Raw genomic sequence first — 19,132 nt, forward strand, 5'->3', positions numbered from 1 at the left:
TATATTTTTTTTGGGGGGGGGAAGGATGCAAGAGAACCACGAGCCCCGGTGGCTGCTTACCTGCGTCTTGCGAGCGGCAGGGACAATGAGCAGTGCGCAAAAGGGCTCCGGAGAGGGGCTGCTTAAAATGGCAGCCGGTTGAGTGCTGCTGTTGCTGGCACCAACAAGCCAGGGCCGGCGCGTCCATTTAGGCGAACTAGGCAGCTGCCTAGGGCGCCAAAATGGAGGGGGGGCTGGCCAGCCTGCCTGCCGCTGCCTGGGGCCGCCTCCACTGCGCCTGTCACTGTTGAGTGGCTTCAGGCTGCTATCCCGAGGCACGCGTGTGCCTCCGGAGAGTGGCCTGAAGCCGCTCAACAGCTGACAGGCGCAGTGGAGGCGGCCCCAGGCTCGCGCTCCCCTGGGGCCGCCTCGCCGCGCGCCTCTCAGCTGTTTTTTATTTTATTTTTATTTTTATTTTTTCTACTTCTTAATTTTTTCTATTTTTTATTTTTATTTTTTTAATTAATTGGGGGGGGGCAGAAGGTGATCTCGCCTAGGGCGCAAAAAACCCTGGCACTGGCACTGGCACTGGCCAAAGCCCAGCCCCCTTCCTCCTCTAGGCAGGGCGGGGAGAAGCCAGGAGGAGGGAGGGAGGGGGCGCCGTCACTGCCTTGGGAGGGAGAGGGAAGGAGAGGGAAAGAACGTGTGCGCTGGCGATCCACGCTGCGATTTAATCCGGTGCCCACGGCAGTATATGTCTGGGTTAAATCCTTTAAAAAGCTGAACAACTTTGGGGTTAAATTCTGAAAAAAGCTCAGCAACTTTGGTTGGCCATCACACATGTTCACTTCATCAAACTTTGAAAAAGGTTTGGGCACCCCTGCCTTAGAGGCATCTCTTCCACTCAGCCTTTGGTTTATTTGACCAGCTTTTCTGTCTGGCTTTTAACTGCTGCTCTTTAACACTGATCTTTTTTTTTTTTAAGCTGCGGTTCCTGCATTGCAGGGGGTGGACTAGAAGACCCCTAGGGGTCCCTTCCCACTCTACAATTCTGCAATTCTGTTTGGGGGAGGGATGAGGGAATGGGATGCTCAGTTGCCTTTATTTGCTTTACCTTTAAGCAGCTTGCGTGTCCTGCTGACCCCCTGCAGACCCCCTTAGCCATATTGTGCCAGAAAATCCTGCTTCACACAGCAGATAGTTAAACTGGAACTCCCTGCCACAGGGTTTCCCACAGTCACCTGGTTGGCCCCTGTGAGAACAGGATGCAGGACTAGATGGGACCCCTTTAGCCTGATCCAACAGGCTCTCCTTTTGCATGCGATTGAATTTTACCCACCAAAGAGGAGCTGGCTGGAAGGGCCCCCCTCCCCCCAGACCAGCCGTCCCTGCTCAGACACGCTCAGCGCCTAAGTCTCCTCTTTCCGCAGCAATCGATCAAGTTGCACAACCTGGTGAAGGAGCACAACAAGGTGGAAGTCATGGCCTGGACCAAGAACAAAGGTGTGTGTGTGTGTTGCGGTCCTGAGACAGCTGCCCCACAGCCTCCCCTTCCCCTCCCCCGGCACTATCCTGCTTCCCCATCTCCCCACACTGGGCAGCCTCAAGGCAAGGTGCTCCAGGGGACCTTGAAAGGAGGGGTTCCCAAACTCTTCTGGGCCACTTAGCGCCAGATTTACGTATAAGCTAAACAAGCTAGACTGGTGATTGGGAGCGGTCGCCAAGACCACATAACACCGGTCTTGAAAGATCTACATTGGCTCCCAGTACGTTTCCGAGCACAATTCAAAGTGTTGGTGCTGACCTTTAAAGCCCTAAATGGCCTCGGTCCAGTATACCTGAAGGAGTGTCTCCACCTCCATCATTCTGCCCAGACACTGAGGTCCAGCACCGAGGGCCTTCTGGCGGTTCCCTCATTGTGAGAAGCCAAGTTGCAGGGAACCAGGCAGAGGGACTTCTCGGTGGTGGCGCCTACCCTGTGGAACGCCCTCCCAACAGATGTCCAAAAGGAAAACAACTACCAGACTTTTAGAAGACATCTGAAGGCAGCCCTGTTCAGGGGCTTTTAATGTTTAATAGATTACTGTGTTTTATTTTTCTGTTGGAAGCCGCCTAGCTTAGGGCCCCCCGAAAAATTTAAAGGGGGAAAAACTGGATGTACTGTACATTTCCCAAATATAAGATAAAAAAACAAATACAGTGGTACCTCAGTTTACGAACTTCATCCGTTCCGGAAGCCCATTCTTAAACCGAAACTGTTCTTAAACCAAGGCGTGCTTTCCCGAATGAGGCCTCCCGCTGCCGGTGCCCTTCTGCCGTTTGGCTTCCGTTTGTAGACCGAGGTGTTGTGTAGGCTCCTATTTGTTATGTGCAAATGGCTTTAGATACCATATAGCATATATTCAACATAAAAAGCAGTGACAATTTGTTGTGGACAAAGGACAGCTGGACACAGAAAGGGCCCCATTATCTTCAGGAAATCAGGGCCTCTTCAAACTTAAATCTGGCCCTGGGGCCACCCCCCCCCCCCCGTTTCCATTAAATCCAAAAACAGATTGGAAAACTGGGCCCAAACCAGCTAATAATAATAATAATAATAATAATAATAATAATAATAATAACAACAACAACAACAACAACAACAACAACAACACCTTGCCTTTCCCCCTGAAATGAATACCAATAGGGACAAGCATAAGGTTCTATCCAGACTTTTAGGAACAGCTCACTGCGTCTGAGCGGTTGCTGTTGCTGTTTGTCCTGGCACTTTTCCTGGGAAACCTGTGCTTTAACAGAGAGGCCCTTTTTCTGCAGGGAGCTGCAAGGTGGAATCCTGCCAGCTGGTCCCAGGAGATGTCCTTCTCTTGGAAAGCCAGAAGTTTTCTCTGCCCTGCGATGCCATCCTTATAGAAGGAAGCTGCGTGGTCAACGAGGGGATGCTCACAGGTACATAGAAATGTCCTGGCCTCCCCCCTTTCCCCTTCTCTCATGGCCTCCTTCTGCCCCCGCTCTGGTTTCTTTCTCATGCAGATGAAGGGATTTTGAGGGAGGCGGCCCCTGAAGGGTAAATTTAAAAGGTGGCAGGTAAATTAAACTGTGGAACTCTCTCCAGAAGGAGGCAGCGATTTGGCCACCAAATGGAATGGCTTTACAAGAGGATGGGGACAAATTCATGGCGGAGGAGAGGGCTGTCAGTGGCTCCTAGCCAGGATGGTTCTGCTCTGCCTCAGTTGCTGGAGGAATGAGGGTGATTGTGCTCCGATCCTGCTTGCCCCTTTCCCATTGGGGCATTTGAGACCTTTGGGTATAGGGTGGTATAGAAACAAAATAAATGATTAAAAAAAATGAAAAATGAAAATGTGGATGACTCCTGTGAGAACACGATGCTGAAGAGGATGGGCCTCTGGCCTGATCCAGCAGGCTCTTCTTACCTTCTTATGTACAGCCTTTTCGGCCGAGGGGAGCACAACATTCATGCGGTGCCACCTCAGCCTGTGCCATTGCAATGAAGACAACGCTCTTCCCTTGCATGGCCCCACCGTTGTTTCCCTCCCCTTGTATTTCATTGCAGTTTGCAAGCTCCTTGGGGCAGGGCCTCCCTTAAAGCGCTTGTGCGCGTTGATGGTTCTGTGCAAAGTAATTGCCATAATTAGTAATAATCCATGCACATTGATTCAAGCTGCAAGAAAGGCAGTTTTGCATAGACATTAGGAAGAACGTACCGTATTCTGGGTGGGATGCGGGTGGCGCTGTGGGTTAAACCACAGAGCCTAGGGCTTGCCGATCAGAAGGTCGGCGGTGTGAATCCCCACGACGGGGTGAGCTCCCATTGCTCGGTCCCAGCTCCTGCCAACTTAGCAGTTCGAAAGCACCTCAAAGTGCAAGTAGATAAATAGGTACCGCTACAGCAGGAAGGTAAACAGCGTTTCCGTGCACTGCTCTGGTTTGCCAGAAGCGGCTTAGTCATGCTGGCCACATGACCCGGAAGCTGTACACCGGCTCCCTCGGCAAATAATGCGAGATGAGCGCCACAACCCCAGAGTCATCCACAACTGGACCTCATGGTCAGGGGTCCCTTTACCTTTATTCTGGTTCTTCAAGATCCTGTTTGACGGCAGAACAGTCTCCCTCCGGAGGTGGTGGACTCTCCTTCCTTGGAGGTTTTTAAGCCGAGGTTGGGTGGCCATCTGTCTTGGATGCTGTAGCTGAGATTCCTGCCTTGCAGGGGCTTACTCTTGGGGGGTCCCTTCCAACTCCACGATGCCATGATTCTGTGGTGATGTCCTCTGAGCGGGTGGGATTTGGGCTACCTTTGCAGGTGAAAGTGTTCCCGTGACGAAGACCCCCTTGCCCCAAACGGACAACACCAAGCCCTGGAAAGTTCACAGCGTGGAAGACTACCGGCGACATGTCCTCTTCTGCGGCACAGAGGTCATCCAGACCAAGCGAGCAGGAAAAGGCCCCGTCAGGGCCGTCGTGCTGCAGACAGGTGAGTCAAGCAGCTGTTGTGTGAAAAAAACTGCTCCCTTTCCCTTATGGGGTATCCAGGAGTCCTTATTTAGGTTCTCTATCGGTAGGATAAAATAAGAGGCCAACCAGAGAATATTGAGAAGCAAAGCAGCTAGTAAGCCTGATCTTTATTAAAGCTGTTGCAGCAGGGTCCTCACCCCCCCTCACAGACACGCAGGAGGGGGGAGGAACCCAGAACATTGCTGTGCAAGCCCTTATATAGACTTTTAAAATTGCCCACCCTGTAGCTCAAGACCACCCACAAAAACATCATTCATACATCACAGAAAGAGGTGGTCCCTAGCAGAAATTTGAGTATGTTGCTTGATCAGGATACCTGATAAGGCCTTATCTGATTGCTTTTTCTGGGTAGCCTGGCCATTCCTTGGAGATGGTAAATCCTTAGTTCCTGAATCTCTTACACATATCGAGAGTGTGCTCAGCCTCAGGGCTGTCTTAAGTGCCCCTGGCGCCGTGGTGCGCCGGATCCCTCCGGTGCCCTCCCGCCCCGTTTCCCAGCGCGGTAGGCGGGTGGGCAGGCACAGCGCAGTGGCTCCCTCCTGGCGGGCCGGCGCCGTGGTGCCCTGCACCACCCAGCCTGGCCGTAGGGCCGGCCCTGCTCAGCCTAACAGATACTTGCCAGACTGTATTTACAGGGAGGTGTAAATACAGTGGAACAGACTCCCTCTGGATGTGGTGGACTCTCCTTCCTTGGAGGGTTTCTAAGCAGAGGTTGGGCGGCCATCTCTCAGGGATTCTTTAACCGAGATTCCTGCATTGCAGGGGGCTGGACTAGAGAACCCTTGGGATCCCTCCCCACTCTATGATTCTATTGCTGGGAAAGTGTGCCTGCCCTCTGGGTTCCTTACAAGTCATTGTGGTTAGAGCTAGTTTTAGATGAGGCTGTTTCTGGGACCGCAGGCACATGCAATCTTACACACTCCAGAGCCATAAGAAATCCAGTCCTGTGCATGTTTATTAGAATCACTGAACTGCAGAGTTGGAAGGGATCCCGAGGGTCTTCTGGTCCAACCCCCTGACAGACAGACAGCTGCATTTGGGCTCCGTGGAGCTTATCTCCCTAGTAAGCGCACAGAGGATCGCAGCCTAAATTTGAGCTCAATTAGGATGGAATGTGGGGCTCTTAGCTTGGGTGCCAAGTTCTCTGGGAAGCCAAAGGCGTGGGGAAAACTCCTTGGGCTGAGTCTGTGTTCTGCGTTCGAGTGTCACCCATGCCACGTTTTGCTGCAGGTTTCAACACCGCCAAGGGAGACCTGGTGAGGTCCATCCTTTACCCAAAGCCCCTGAACTTCCGCCTCTACCGAGAGGCCTTCCGCTTCATTGTGAGCCTGGCTCTCATCGGCATCCTGGGGCTGATCTACACCATCGGAGTGTACGTGAGCCGCAAGGTGAGTCTCGGAGAGACAGCACGGGGTAGTGGTTAGAGTGCTGGGCTAGGAAACAAATCCCCATTGGGCCGTGATGCTCACTGATTGTGACCTTCTCTCCACCCAACCTACCTCACAGGGCTGTGGGGTTGAAAGGGGGGGAGGAGGAGGAGAGCCTCCTTGAGTACCCCGGAGGAAAAGGTGGGGTGTGGATGCAATAAATAAATGGATGCTATAAACAAACAAACAAAGAAACATACAAACATACAAACATACAAACAAACAAATAAATGGGGCTGTTGTGCGGGGGGGGGGGGCTTGGATTGAGCCCCTTGAGGGAGAGGTGCGTGGTCTTCCATCAGCAGAAGAGGCTGTGAGGCTTTTCAGGCGGGAGGGAGGGCAGTTCTTCGCTACATTATACCAAGCCCCCTCCCTCCCTGCCCTCTTGCGCTTAAGGTGACCCGCTGACCACATCTGTCCTGTGTGTGTTTGTGCCCTTTCCTCACCCCCCCCCCCCCAGCAATCCGCGTCAGCCACGGTGACCATGGCCCTCCTCCTCCTGACAACCGCGGTCCCTCCAGCCATTCCGGCTGCCTTGACCACCGGCATCGTCTACGCCCAGAGGAGGCTGAAGAAGAAGAAGATCTTCTGCATCAGCCCTCAGAGGATCAACATCTGCGGCCAGATCAACCTGGTCTGCTTCGACAAGGTGCCGTCTCTGGGGAATTCCCTTGGGGGTTTCAAATTCCAAATCGGCCAGACTTTATCATAGAACGGGGAGAGTTGGAAGGGACCCCAAGGGCCATCTACGGTACCTCAACCCCTGACAAGAATCTCTGATGGAGGGACACCCCAAGTCTGCTTGGAAGCCCCCAAGGAAGGAGAGACCACCACCTCCATAATGGCAACTTGAAATCTCTTTCCTTGCAGCTTGAATCCTTTGGTTCTGGCAATGCAGTAATTTGGGTTTTAGCCACTGCTTTCGCTAATGCATTACAGGGTAGAGCCCAGAGTGTACACTTTGCCCTAGGACCAGGGCCGGATTTACGTAGAAGCTAGACAAGTTCTAGCTTAGGGCCCCACTCTCTTGGGGGCCCCAAAAAAATTTAAAGGGAAAAACAACCTGGATGTACATTTCCAAAATATAAGATAGAAAACAAATACAATAAAACCTACATCCAGCAACAGTGTTTTGTGTTGTGTAGGCTCCTAGGATGTAAGCCATGGGCCCCGCCTGCTGGCCTCCTCCCTCAAATATCCCTGCTTTGCTCCTTTCTATATATAGGGTGCCGACATTCTGCATGAACTGGTTGCACGGCAACATGTGCAAATGGCTTTAGATACCTATGAGGTCCTTAAATTACCAACTAGCATATATTCAACACAAAAAGCAGTGACAATCTGCGGTTGACAAAGGACAGCTGGACATAGAAAGGGCCCCATTACCTTCAGGAGCTGAGGGCCTCATCAAAGCTAAATCCGACCCTGCAAACTTTATAGGAAAAATATACATCCCTTTGGCTGTTTCATCTTCTCCCCAGCTGTCTGCTGCCATGCCACCATCTCTCATCCAACCAGTCCTTGGAAACACTTTCTCAACCTTCTTTTTTTTAAAAAAAAATGTACACGAAGAGCCCTTCTTGTTCCTTATCGGGAGTTGCTTCTTGCTCTTAACCTTCAGGCATTAGCAGTTTTGGGGTCTTGGGTACGTGACTCTGCCGTCACTGTCATGGGTTTTACAGAATTTCCACCTCAGGCCCCAGGAGGGACCATGACTTAGTGGCAGAGGCTCTGCCTTGCAATGCAAAGATGCCAGGTTCAATCCCCCCCCCACCCTGAGGGCTGGGAGAGACTCCCTGCTCAGCCCTGAAGAGCCGGGATGTGGGGGGCGGGTGTTGAGCTGAAGTGGGAGCTGGGCAGCCCCTTTCAAATGCAGCCCCCGGCAAGCCTCTCTCCCCTCCCCATTTGCAACACAAGAATAACACTTGCCTGGAACCCCCAGAGGCGCCCTGGGTCTGCCAAGGATGCTTCATGCCTCCAGCGCTTTCATTCCTGGGACGTTTCTAGTCCTCAGGAGGTGTTTTGTCAAGGCTCAGCGGCACCCAGGTGCTGGGCTTCCACTGGGCAAGGGAGAAGGAAGCTCTGTGCCCCATGTTTCCTCCAGGCCCGTCTCTCTCTGCCCCCCCTCCCCGCTTTGTGGGTGCATCCCTCACCTTCACCCAGGGGGCTGCCGCCTTCTGACTAGGGATGCCCTCTGTCTGTCTGTTTTCCCCAACCTAGACTGGCACGCTGACAGAGGATGGCCTGGATCTCTGGGGCGCCGTCCCCTGCGAAAAGAGGAGGTAAGCCGCCTTGGCCGCAAAGCGGACCCGGGCTTTGGGAATCCTGGAATGGTAGAGTTGCATAGGGAAGCTGTGGTTGTTGTATCCCAGGGACCATCTTGTCCAACTCCCCAGGGGTGCCAGAAAATTCCTCTTAAGTAAACCTTCATACGGAGAGATGAATGAAGAAGCACTAACCAGCCCAGGGGGCCTGCTGTATTGCAAAGCCTCAGGCAGAAGGTGCCGCCTCTGCTTGGCTCTAACCCTACAGGGAGGGGAGGGTGGGGGGGGGTTTGCTGCTGTGGGGCTTCCTGCTGCCAAAGAGAGGCTTCGGGGAAATCTAGCAAGCCAGCTCTGCTCTTTTGCAGACTCCAGCAGCAGCGAACAGTTGCAGATTTAGTCCTCTTGGCAGCGACTGCTTTGGGGACAGCAGCAGATTCCTTTCAGAAGTCTTTCACTTCTTAAGTACAGAAGATTAAGGTGCCAACGGCCCATCTAGTACAGCAGCACAAGAATATGTCTTTGAGTACAGTTGCTTTCTTTATGGATCCTCCCTTCTTCTTCTTCTTCTTCTTCTTCTTCTTCTTCTTCTTCTTCTTCTTCTTCTTCTTCTTCTTCTTCTTCTTCTTCTTCTTCTTCTTCTTCTTCTTCTTCTTCTTCTCCTCCTCCTCCTCCTCCTCCTCCTCCTCCTCCTCCTCCTCCCCCCCCCCTTGGCTCAGTACCCTGTGCCGGGAACCGCCTGCACTGTGCGTTTGGCCGCTGGAACGAAAAGGATTAAGGGGGTTATGTTGACAGTTTCCAACAAGGGCCGATTGTTTGTCAAGTAAAGACGGCTGAAAGGCGGATTTAGGCCCTCAAAGAGCCTTCCTCCTGACTTACTTCCTCCTAACTCGGAGGAGCGGGTGGGGATCATTCCCTGGAAGCCAGCAGAATGCAGGGCTGCCTCCTTCCTGGGAGACCAGCAAGAAAGAAAGAGAGGGAACTGTTTCTGGTCGGGTAGCCCAGCTGGAGGCAGGGACCCTTCTGCGGACCGACTGCAGGAGGCAGAAGGGCTCTTGGGTTGGACTTGATGACCCTTGGGGACCCTTCCATGAAAACAAGGGGAGAAAATTACAATACTTCAAAACATGCAAAACGTTAAAATGCTGAAACAACAGCTTCAAAGCACATCAGCATTTCTGAGCCTCTGATTCAGGGAAATGTAGCTCCAAATCTCTCCATTGGAGAAAGCAAACATTTTGCACCCTTCCTTGACCTGTGGGTGGACTAGACTTCATTTTTACTGCTCCCCTTTCCTCACCTCTGACCTCCAGTCTTATTTTTTCATAAACCATTTTGAGGGTTTGCTGTTCTTGTGTTTTTGTTTTTGTTTTTACAAGAAAAGGGTGTACAAATTTTATGAAACGAATAAATTAACAAATGTACAATGGTACCTCGGGTTACAGACGCTTCAGGTTACATACTCTGCTAACCCAGAAATAGTTTGGTTAAGAACTTTGCTGAGAGCCAGTGTGGTGTAGTGGTTAAGAGCAGTAGACTCATAATCTGGGGAACCAGGTTTGATTCCCCGCTCCTCCACATGCAGCTGCTGGGTGACCTTGGGCTAGTCACACTTCAAAGAAGTCTCTCAGCCTCACTCACCGAACAGAGTGTTTGTTGTGGGGGTGGAAGGGAAAGGAGAATGTTAGCCGCTTTGAGACTCCTTCGGGTAGTGATAAAGTGGGATATCAAATCCAAACTCCAACTCCTCCTCCTCCTCCTCCTCTTCTTCTCCTCCTCCTCCTCCTCCTCCTCCTCCTCCTCCTCCTCCTCCTCCTCCTCCTCCTCCTCCTCCTCCTCCTCCTTCCTCTTCTTCCTCTTCTTCAGGATGGGAACAGAAATTGTGCGGCGGCGGCACGGCAGCAGCGGGAGGCCCCATTAGCTAAAGTGGTTGTTGTTGTTTAGTCGTTTAGTCGTGTCCGACTCTTCGTGACCCCATGGACCATAGCACGCCAGGCACTCCTGTCTTGCACTGCCTCCCGCAATTTGGTCAAACTCATGTTCGTAGCTTCGAGAACACTGTCCAACCATCTTGTCTTCTGTCGTCCCCTTCTCCTAGTGCCCTCAATCTTTCCCAACATCAGGGTCTTTTCCAGGGAGTCTTCTCTTCTCATGGGGTGGCCAAAGTATTGGAGCCTGAGCTTCATGATCTGTCCTTCCAGGGAGCATTCAGGGCTGATTTCCTTAAGAATGGATAGGTTTGATCTTCTTGCAGTCCATGGGACTCTCAAGAGTCTCCTCCAGCACCATAATTCAAAAGCATCAATTCTTCGGCGATCAGCCTTCTTTATGGTCCAGCTCTCACTTCCATACATCACTACTGGGAAAACCATAGCTTTAACTATACGGACCTTTGTCGGCAAGGTGATGTCTCTGCTTTTTAAGATGCTGTCTAGGTTTGTCATTGCTTTTCTCCCAAGAAGCAGGCGTCTTTTAATTTCGTGACTGCTGTCACCATCTGCAGTGATCAAGGAGCCCAAGAAAGTAAAATCTCTCACTGGTACCTGGTACCTCAGGTTAAGAACAGTTTCAGGTTAAAAACGGACCTCCAGAACAAATTAAGTTCTTAACCCGAGGTACCATTGTATTGGATCAGAGGTAGGCAACCTAAGGCCCGGGGGTCGGATCTGCCCCGATCGCCTTCTCAATCCGGCCCGTGGACAGTCTGGGAATTAGCGTGTTTTTACATGAGTAGAATGTGTGCTTTGATTTAAAATGCACCTCTGGGTTATTTGTGGGGCATAGGAATTCGTTCATTTTCCCCGCCCCCACCAAATATAGTCCAGCCCCCCACATGGTCTGAGGGGCGGTGGACCAGCCCACGGCTGAAAAAGGTTGCTGACCCCTGCATTGGATTATCCCAGACTGGGCAATCTGCATTTACAAGGGGCGGGAGGACGTCTTGCAGACAAGGCAAATGAAATAGGCTTTCAAGGAGCTGCTTGCAACTGTACAGTCAACTCTGCTGTGGGCCTTTGCCTTAGACCCGAAGACGGGCTTCTGCTTCCACCCTTGGCAGTATTGCTGCTCCAGACAACCCTTTGAGACTCCCTCTTGCCCAGTTGGAGCCTGGATCCCAAGCAACACCTGCCGTGTTTTGGGAGAGAGGTTTTCTTTTTGTTTTCTTTTGATACACCGAGAAGAAAGAAAAGAAGAAGAAAAGCAGAAATACAAATGAAAATGAACACAATATTATTTACAAAACAATAAAGCAAAAATTGCTCTTTGAACTATAGACCCGACCTCCCATCTGTTCCTTACTTCAGTTATATATTGCTTGTTGCCAATACACACTTTTATCCGAATTTGACTAATCCTTAATTTATCTTAAATCTGATGTCTTTCTTAGAGCTACTACTGAAATTACTTGAATGCTGCGACAGAATTTAAACTACTGTAATTCTTTTTCAAATATACTTTAAGACCTCCCATTTTGAGACAAATTCCTGTTTTGGTTTAATCTTTATTTTTTTCCCCTGATAAACTATCTGCATATTCTGTCAATTTTTTGAATCCATTCACGAATAGAGGGGATTTCATCACTCTTCCATTTTGCAGCAATAAGAACTCTTGCTGCAACTGTAGCATATAAAAAGATGCCCTTCGTTTCTTACGGGATATCCAAATCTGTAATTCCCACCAGATAAGCTTCTGGTTTTCTGTTAAAAGAGATCTTTAACATTTTTTTTTTGTAATTCTGAATGGATGCTCTCCCCAAACACCTGAATTTTCTTACATAGCCACCCCATGTGATAGAGAGTACCTGGTTTGTCTGGGAGAGAGTTTCGAAGGAGCCCTCGGCACGGTGGCCAGTTTGTGGCCAGAGCGGCTCATCGGCACCCATGACTCTTTCTTCCTCTGGCCAGAGGGACCCTGTGGCTCATTCTCTGCTTTCCCTCCCAGCTTCCAGGCTGTGCACATCTTCTCCAGCGACTGCCCGCTGCCGTGGGGGCCCATCTGCAGAGCCATGGCCACCTGCCATTCCCTGCTGGTCTTGGACGGGAAGATCCAAGGAGATCCGCTGGACATCAAGATGTTTGAGGGCACCAACTGGGTGAGTCAACATTCGCGCTCAGGGCTGCCGAGGAGGAAAGAGCTTGGAAGGCGGGGAGGCACAGGCAGGGCATAATAATAATAATAATAATAATAATAATAATAATAATAATAAATGCCACCCATCTGACTGGGCTGCCCCAGCCACTCTGGGCGGCTTCCAACCTGGAGCAGAGGGCTATCGATGGCTACTAACAGGGGCGTACCCAGGATCAAAATTGGGGGGGGCAAGGGGCGGGAGTGGAGGGGCCACAGTGGGAATGTGGGCGGGGCTACGTGGCCTGCGTCCTCCCAGCTCTTCTGAGGAGGCAGCCCCAGATTCTTGTTCCAGAGGCGCGCGGGGAACGCAAGCCTGTGGGGCTGCCTCCTCCGCGCCTCCCAGGTCTTCCGAGGAGGCGGCCCCAAGCTCCCGTTCCCGGCGCGAAGCTCCAGAGGTGCGCGGGGAACACAAGACTGTGGCTGCCTCCTCCGCTTACGCTCCCCTCGCGCCTCTGGAGCTTTGCGCTGGGAGCCAGAGCCTGGGGCTGCCACGCTGCGCCCCTTAGCCTTTTGCTTCTAGGGGGGGCAATTGCCCCCTCCTGCCCCCCTGCCCACGGCACTGGTCGCCCCTCTGGGCAGCTCGCCCCATCCCCCGGGTGCGCTGTTTCTGCCCCGAGTGCAGACGGCTCAGCCTCCTCCTCCTCTGCTTCCCACCCGGCTCCCCACTGTGCCTCCTGGGCTGGCTCCGCAGCCACTGTCCCTGGCTGAGCTGCCCCTGCAGCTGCTCTGCATAGACATCAAGGCACCCAGCCAGAAAAGTGAGTGTGAGTGCCTCGATCCGGGGAGAAAGTGGGGGGGAGGGAGGATCTTGGAAGGGTTGAAGGAGCCTGCAGTGTGTGTGTGTGTGTGTGTGTGTGTGTGCGTTTGCTGCTGCTGACTGACTTTATTTCGAATTGGGGGAGTGTCTGTTTCTCCTGCTGCAGGGGAGAAAACTACAAAGAAGTGACTTCTTGGTGGGGGTGGTCGGGGTGTGGTGGGGAGAACAAGCGAGGATCCCTCTGTCTCTTACGTTTACACCCCACCGCTTTTGCAGCTCGATAGTGGGAGTGGGAGAGGAGAAAGTGCGATGGGTTATGGAAAGGGGAAAGGGGGGAGGGCTGGTCTGTTTCTTTCTGGCTGGGGCCGCGCGCCCCGCTTTTTGCATTGAGATTTCTTCTTTCTTTTTAGCTTGGGGGGGGCAGCTGGCTTCTAGAGTAGGGCAGCTGCCCTAACTTGCCCCGTGGTGGGTACGCCCTTGGCTACTAACCAGAATGCCTCTGCGCAGGCTACACAGTTTAAGCCTGCAGTGTTTCTGAATCTTAGTTGCTGGAAACCACAGCAGGAGAGAGCTCCTTTTGCCCTCAACTCCTGCTTGCAGGCAGGGCCGGATTGAGGTTTGATGAGGCCCTCAGCTCCTGAAGGGAATGGTGCCCTTTATATGTCCAGCTGTCCTTTGTCAACCACAGATTGTCGCTGTTTTTTTGTGTTGAATATATGCTATATGGTAATTTATGGACCTAATAGGTATCTCGAGCCATTTGCAGATGTGGCCATGCCACCAGTCCATGCAGAATGTAGGCACTCTATATATAGAAAGGAGCAAACCAGGGATATTTGAGGGAGCAGGCGAGCAGGTGGGGGCCATGGCTTACATCCTAGGAGCCTACACAACACAAAACACTGTTGCTGGATGTTGGTTTTATTTTATTTGTTTTTTTATCTTATATTTGGGGAATGTACATCCAGGTTTTTTCCCCTTTAATTTTTTTTGCTAGAGCTTGTTTTGCTTCTTCCTAAATCCGGCATAGCTTGCGGGTTCCGCACAGGCATCTGGCTGGCCCCTGTGAGAACCAGATGCTGGACTGGATGGGCCCCCTTTGGCCTGATCCAGCTGCAGGCTCTGATTCATGTTCTTATATACTGTAGGATGCCAGGTGCTTTTTCCACATTGCTTCCAGGAGGAAGGGTTGACTGCCATGGGCGTAGGCAGGGGGGCAGGAGGGGGCAATTGCCCCCCCAGAAACAAAAGGCTGAGGGGCGCAGGCGCGGCAGCCCCAGGCTTCCGCTCCCAGCGCGAAGCTCCAGAGGCGCGCGGGGAGCGTAAGCGGAGGAGCGCTAAGCAGGAGCGGGGAGTGTAAGTGGAGGAGACAGCCACAGGCTCGCGTTCCCCGCGCACCTCTGGAGCTTCGCGCCGGGAGCGGGAGCCTGGGGCCGCCTCCTCGGAAGAGCTGGGCGGTGCAGGCAACGTAGCCCCGCCCACATTCCCACTGTGGCCCCTCCCCTCCCATCGCTTGCCCCCGCCTCTTGCCCCCCCCTAATTTTGATCCTGGGTACGCCCCTGTTGACTGCAGGGACTGGAAACATCTAAGAATCTGCAGCCCTTGTTCATCCGAGGTTTCTTCCAGGGTCTCCGGTTTGCTAGCCTAGCAAAGTGTGGGGAATGCACAAGTCGCCCTGTGTTTTGCTGCTCCTCCTGGTCCACTTCCTGCTTGCATGCCTCACCGAAATCAATGCCACCCTCACCGGGGGCCTGCCAGGACCCTTGGACTTTGTTACTGAGCGATGGAGGGAGGCCCTGGCAACAAAAGTGGTTTGCAAACGCACTCCACTGAGCAGAGCAGTTGTGGTTTGCAGTGCAAAGCCAGGGGCTTCCTCAGAAAGGAGCCTGTGGTGTGCCAAAGCTCCTCTGCCGTTGCCTGAATGCGCAGGGACACAGCGGCTGTTCCATTGTCGGAGGAAATTTGGCATAAACAGTGTGTCACCCTCCGCCTTGATTTTTGAGGCTGCCCTTCCCAGCTCTTGACCTTTGCGGTCACGCCGTTGGCACCGGGGACCCGCTCCGTGGAACGTTCATGTGGCTGAAGGCCTTGTCCTCATGCCACCTCCAGCAGGGAGGAGCGTGGGAACGTTGCCCAAGAGGTCCTCTCCCCTTGGCTCATGCCAGTCACCTTTGTCCATCCCTCTCCTAATGGGCAGAGCAAAAATCGGGCCCTCTGGCTTCGCTCCAGGACATGGTTTTTCCTGTTCGTTTGCAACACAATCTTTCAAGCTCCAATACCAGCTGAACCTGCTTTTGCGTTTCACGCCATTGGTGTGTCCGTCCTTCCACTGCTGCATGGCAAAAGCCCCTGTAGGGAGCACACAGCGGAGCAACGCTGGAAGATTTGCCGCACAAGATTGTGGGCAGTTGTATCTCCAGAGGACATCTGCCTTCATCCGTTCCCCACAAAGGCTAGCAGGATTTGGGGAGGGGGTCGAGAGGCAGCAATGCTTCTGGAAGCCACGAGAGGGGTGAACATAGATCTCATGTTCGAATCCTGCTTGCCAATTTCCTCCAGGCACCTGGTTGGCCACTGTGAGAATTGGATACTGCACTTGATAGCCCCCCATTGGCCTCACCCAGCAGGACCCTTCATCTTTCTTCTTCTTCTTCTTTGGCGATCCCTCGTAGCTGAGTAAGATTGCCTTCCATAAACATGGACCTCCTCTCAGTCTCCTCTTCTCATGGACTCATAGAATTGTAGAGTTGGAAGGGACCCCCAAGGGCCCTCTAGTCTAACCCTGTGCAAGGCAGGAATCTCAGCTAAAGCATGTAAAGGCAGATGGCCAGCTCCCTCAATGGGGGGAGGGGGGGCTTCCAGGCCCTTGACCATATTTGCCACCCTCTGATCTAGTCCTTGAGACTTTTCCAGTCACCATGTGTCTTCTCCCCCTCCTTCCTTCTTACAGAGAATGGAGGAGTCCAAAGGCAGCGCACAAGTCAGCTGCACCATTGTGAAGCCAGACGCTAACGCCTCCCAAGTAAGTGCCGCGCCTTCCCCTGAGCGGCCCCCGCCCTGGCGGAGCATCCTGCCACTCTCGTCCTGGGGGAGCAAGCCAGGCAGAGGGCTGCTAGCACCACAGCATCTGCTCAGTGAAAGAGCTTCTGGGGCAAAGGAGCCTTTGAGCTTCCTTTGCGCATCGGCTACCCTGGGCTTCTTTGGGACGGATACAAAGGGAAGGTTTTTGTTGGAAGATTCAGGACAGATGAAAGAAAGTGAAACTATGGGACTGCCTTCCCACAGGAGGCAGCAATGGCCGCCAACTCGAATGAGGATAAGACTGATTTATGGAGGAAGAGAGGGGGCTGTCGATGGCTGCTAGCCTTCCTGCCTCTGCTCTGCCTCCACAGTTGGAAGCAGTGATGCTTCTGAATCCCAGTCGCTGGAAACCGCAGAAGGGGAGAGTTGCTCTTGTATTCGGATCCTGATTTCTGGTTTCCCATTGGGGGATCTGGTCGGCCACTGTGAGAACAAGATTCTGGGCTCGATGGGCCACTGGCTCTTCCCATGCTCTTAAGAAATACATAAAAGCCAGGCTGAGCACAGCAGGCATCTTCTGTTGCCATTCTGACTTGGGAGGCATGGAGGGAGGCAGTTTAGAGACAGGCATGCCCAGGGAAAGTTCAGTGCACAATTGCAGGGGGAAGAGTGGACCAGCAGCCGGGTCCCCTCTGCCAATCTTCACACCCAAGGGGGTCTCTAGGGAAGAGGTGGCCTCTGCTTCCTGGACTTGGGTCCTAAGTCATTTGCAACTTTGAAGATGTGTGGCTGTGCTTGAAATTGAGCCTGAAAATTAATACTGTACAGTAATAGGTACCTCCGTGAACGTCCGCCTTGTCTAGCGTCCATTCTGGCGAATGTCTGCAGCAAACCCGGAAGTACCAGAATCGGTTACTTCTGGGTTTGCTGCTTGCAGAAGCGCAAACCGCTCCACGCGTGTGTGCAGATGCAGCACTTTGCCCTGCGTCCATTTCGGCTAGCGTCCGGGGCTCCGGAACGGATCCTGGTCGTAAAACAAGGGACAACGGTATGGAGCTGTTTTAAAACGGGGCTTGTGTGAGTTCGAAAGGCAAATCTGAGCGCTGCATTTCGAGTCTGTCGATGTCTCTGAGGCATCTTCAAGGGCAGCCCCGAGTAAGAGCACATTGCCGTAATCTAATCTGCTCCTTCCTGGACTGGAGAAATCGGGACACACAAGATTCACTTATAGTTTGTTGGCCCATACCCAGCCCATCGCTGCCTCTAAACACCTCAGCCCCCTCTCCCAATTCAGATAGACCAGAGAGACAGAGAGGGGTGTCGTCTGCATATCGACAACACCTCCCTCCTAACCTCCCAGCAGCTCCATAAAGAGGTTCAAGAGTGGGGTACGAGAATGGGGGGAGGGGGAGCAAGATGGATCCTTACAGGGCACCACAGGACAACTGTCACGGTCCGGTCGGCGGGCGGTTGAAGCCCTGGCTGAGGACATCAGGACCAGAGGCAAGATGGTGGTGTAGAAGCAGGAACAGGTGCAGGGCTGGGGGTCCAGCAGCAGGCAGTTGCAGGGTCAAGGAGCAAGGCAGAGGCAAAGGTCTGGGAGTCAAGGAGCAAGGCGTCGGCAAGGCAAGGGTCCAAGGGTCGAGGAGCAAGGCGTCAGCAAGGCAAGGGTCCAAGGAGCAAGGAGCAAGAGGCCAGATGCAACCAGGCAGGGATAGTGTTGCTGTGGCAAAGAGCTGAAGGGAAATGCTGAGCTTTAATCCCTCCCAGCTCCTGCCACCAGGTGCAGTGAGATATCAAGTGGCCTCACCTGAGTGGCCACTCCTTGCTTCTCCAGCACAAGCTGAGGCAGGCCCCAGTCCTGCAAAGCACTACAGGCCACAGAGCCTGACTCCTGCCCATACTCCTGACAACAACTCCCATGGGACCAGCCTCCCCAGACTACTTTCTGGACAGGGCTCTAGAGGTAGAAGCAGAACCGCTGAAGGACAGTCTCCCCAGCCCTCTTGAGATGCTCCAGAAGGATGCGGTGGTCCATGGGGCTGAAAGCCACTGCAAGATCAATAAAAATGCACTCACCTCTCTCCCGACAAATGCCCTCAGCCAGGGCGACCAAGGCAGCCTCAGTGTCATGGCTGGGCCTGAAGCCAGGCGGAACTGGATCCAAATATTCAGTCTCCTCCAAGCACATCTGAAACTCGCCCCCAAAGGGAGATATTAGCCAACGGGTGAGAATGATCTAATACTTCCGGGTCCAGGGAAGGCTTCTTCAAGGCAGGCAATACTTCTCCTTCCTCCTTGGACCCACCCAGCCAATCCCCTAAGGCATGGCGGGCAAGGGGCTCGGCCACCCTCCTTGAAGCAGCTTCTCTACATCCTCAGGATGCAGTAATATTTCTTTATTTATTGTTTCATTAGTAAAAAATTACAGTGTAGGAAAACCTCAAAGGGGTTAATAAAAAATATAAAGAAGTTACCGTCCAAAAAATGTACAGGAGTAATTTAAAGTTAAAGCCACAGGACAACAGATTAAAACTCATGCAAACTTTCTAAGCATCTGGGGGCAAATCTGATCGGTTTTGTCCCTCAAGTGCCTTGCAGAGATTCTGGTGGGGTCTGATGACCCAAACCCGTTGAGCGGCCGGAAAAGCTCTGCCGGACGGCCACTCGGGGAGGCAGAGAAGTCAGCTCTCTTTGCCGCTGCCGCATGTCAGGGTGTGGTAACTCAGCCTCCCACATGTTCAGTCAGGTGCAGGCGGATATTTCCCCCACCTGCGCAGCAGCCATCGACCCTCCTGTTTCATCACACGCAGGTCCCTAGAGAGCCAAGGCAGCCTACGTTCTTCACAGTGACGGGAGCATTCAAGCGCAGGCCATCCCGGCTCCCTATGATCCTGGAGGTAGTATAGAATCATAGAGCTGTAGGATGGTAGAGTCGGAAGGGTCCTCAGGGGTCATCTAGCCCAACCCCCTGCAATGCAGGAATCTCAACTCAAGCAGATGCCCCCTCCCACGTTCTGCTTCA

General features: G+C 52.8%; 1 protein-coding gene across 1 annotated transcript in view; it reads left to right on the forward strand.

The window, feature by feature from the left end:
* The window catches only part of LOC118093641 (putative cation-transporting ATPase 13A5), a 62,112-nt gene that overhangs the window by 23,767 nt on the left and 19,213 nt on the right, over positions 1-19,132 (forward strand). Inside the window, exons 8-15 of the mRNA XM_035133161.3 lie at positions 1,410-1,482; positions 2,794-2,925; positions 4,298-4,468; positions 5,740-5,897; positions 6,397-6,585; positions 8,157-8,218; positions 12,140-12,290; positions 16,037-16,108. Coding sequence (XP_034989052.2) covers positions 1,410-1,482; positions 2,794-2,925; positions 4,298-4,468; positions 5,740-5,897; positions 6,397-6,585; positions 8,157-8,218; positions 12,140-12,290; positions 16,037-16,108 — 1,008 coding nt within the window. The remainder of the gene's footprint in view (positions 1-1,409; positions 1,483-2,793; positions 2,926-4,297; positions 4,469-5,739; positions 5,898-6,396; positions 6,586-8,156; positions 8,219-12,139; positions 12,291-16,036; positions 16,109-19,132) is intronic.

This window comes from Zootoca vivipara, chromosome 5 (genome assembly GCF_965207765.1).
Source record: "Zootoca vivipara chromosome 5, rZooViv2.hap1.1, whole genome shotgun sequence".
NCBI lineage: Eukaryota > Metazoa > Chordata > Lepidosauria > Squamata > Lacertidae > Zootoca > Zootoca vivipara.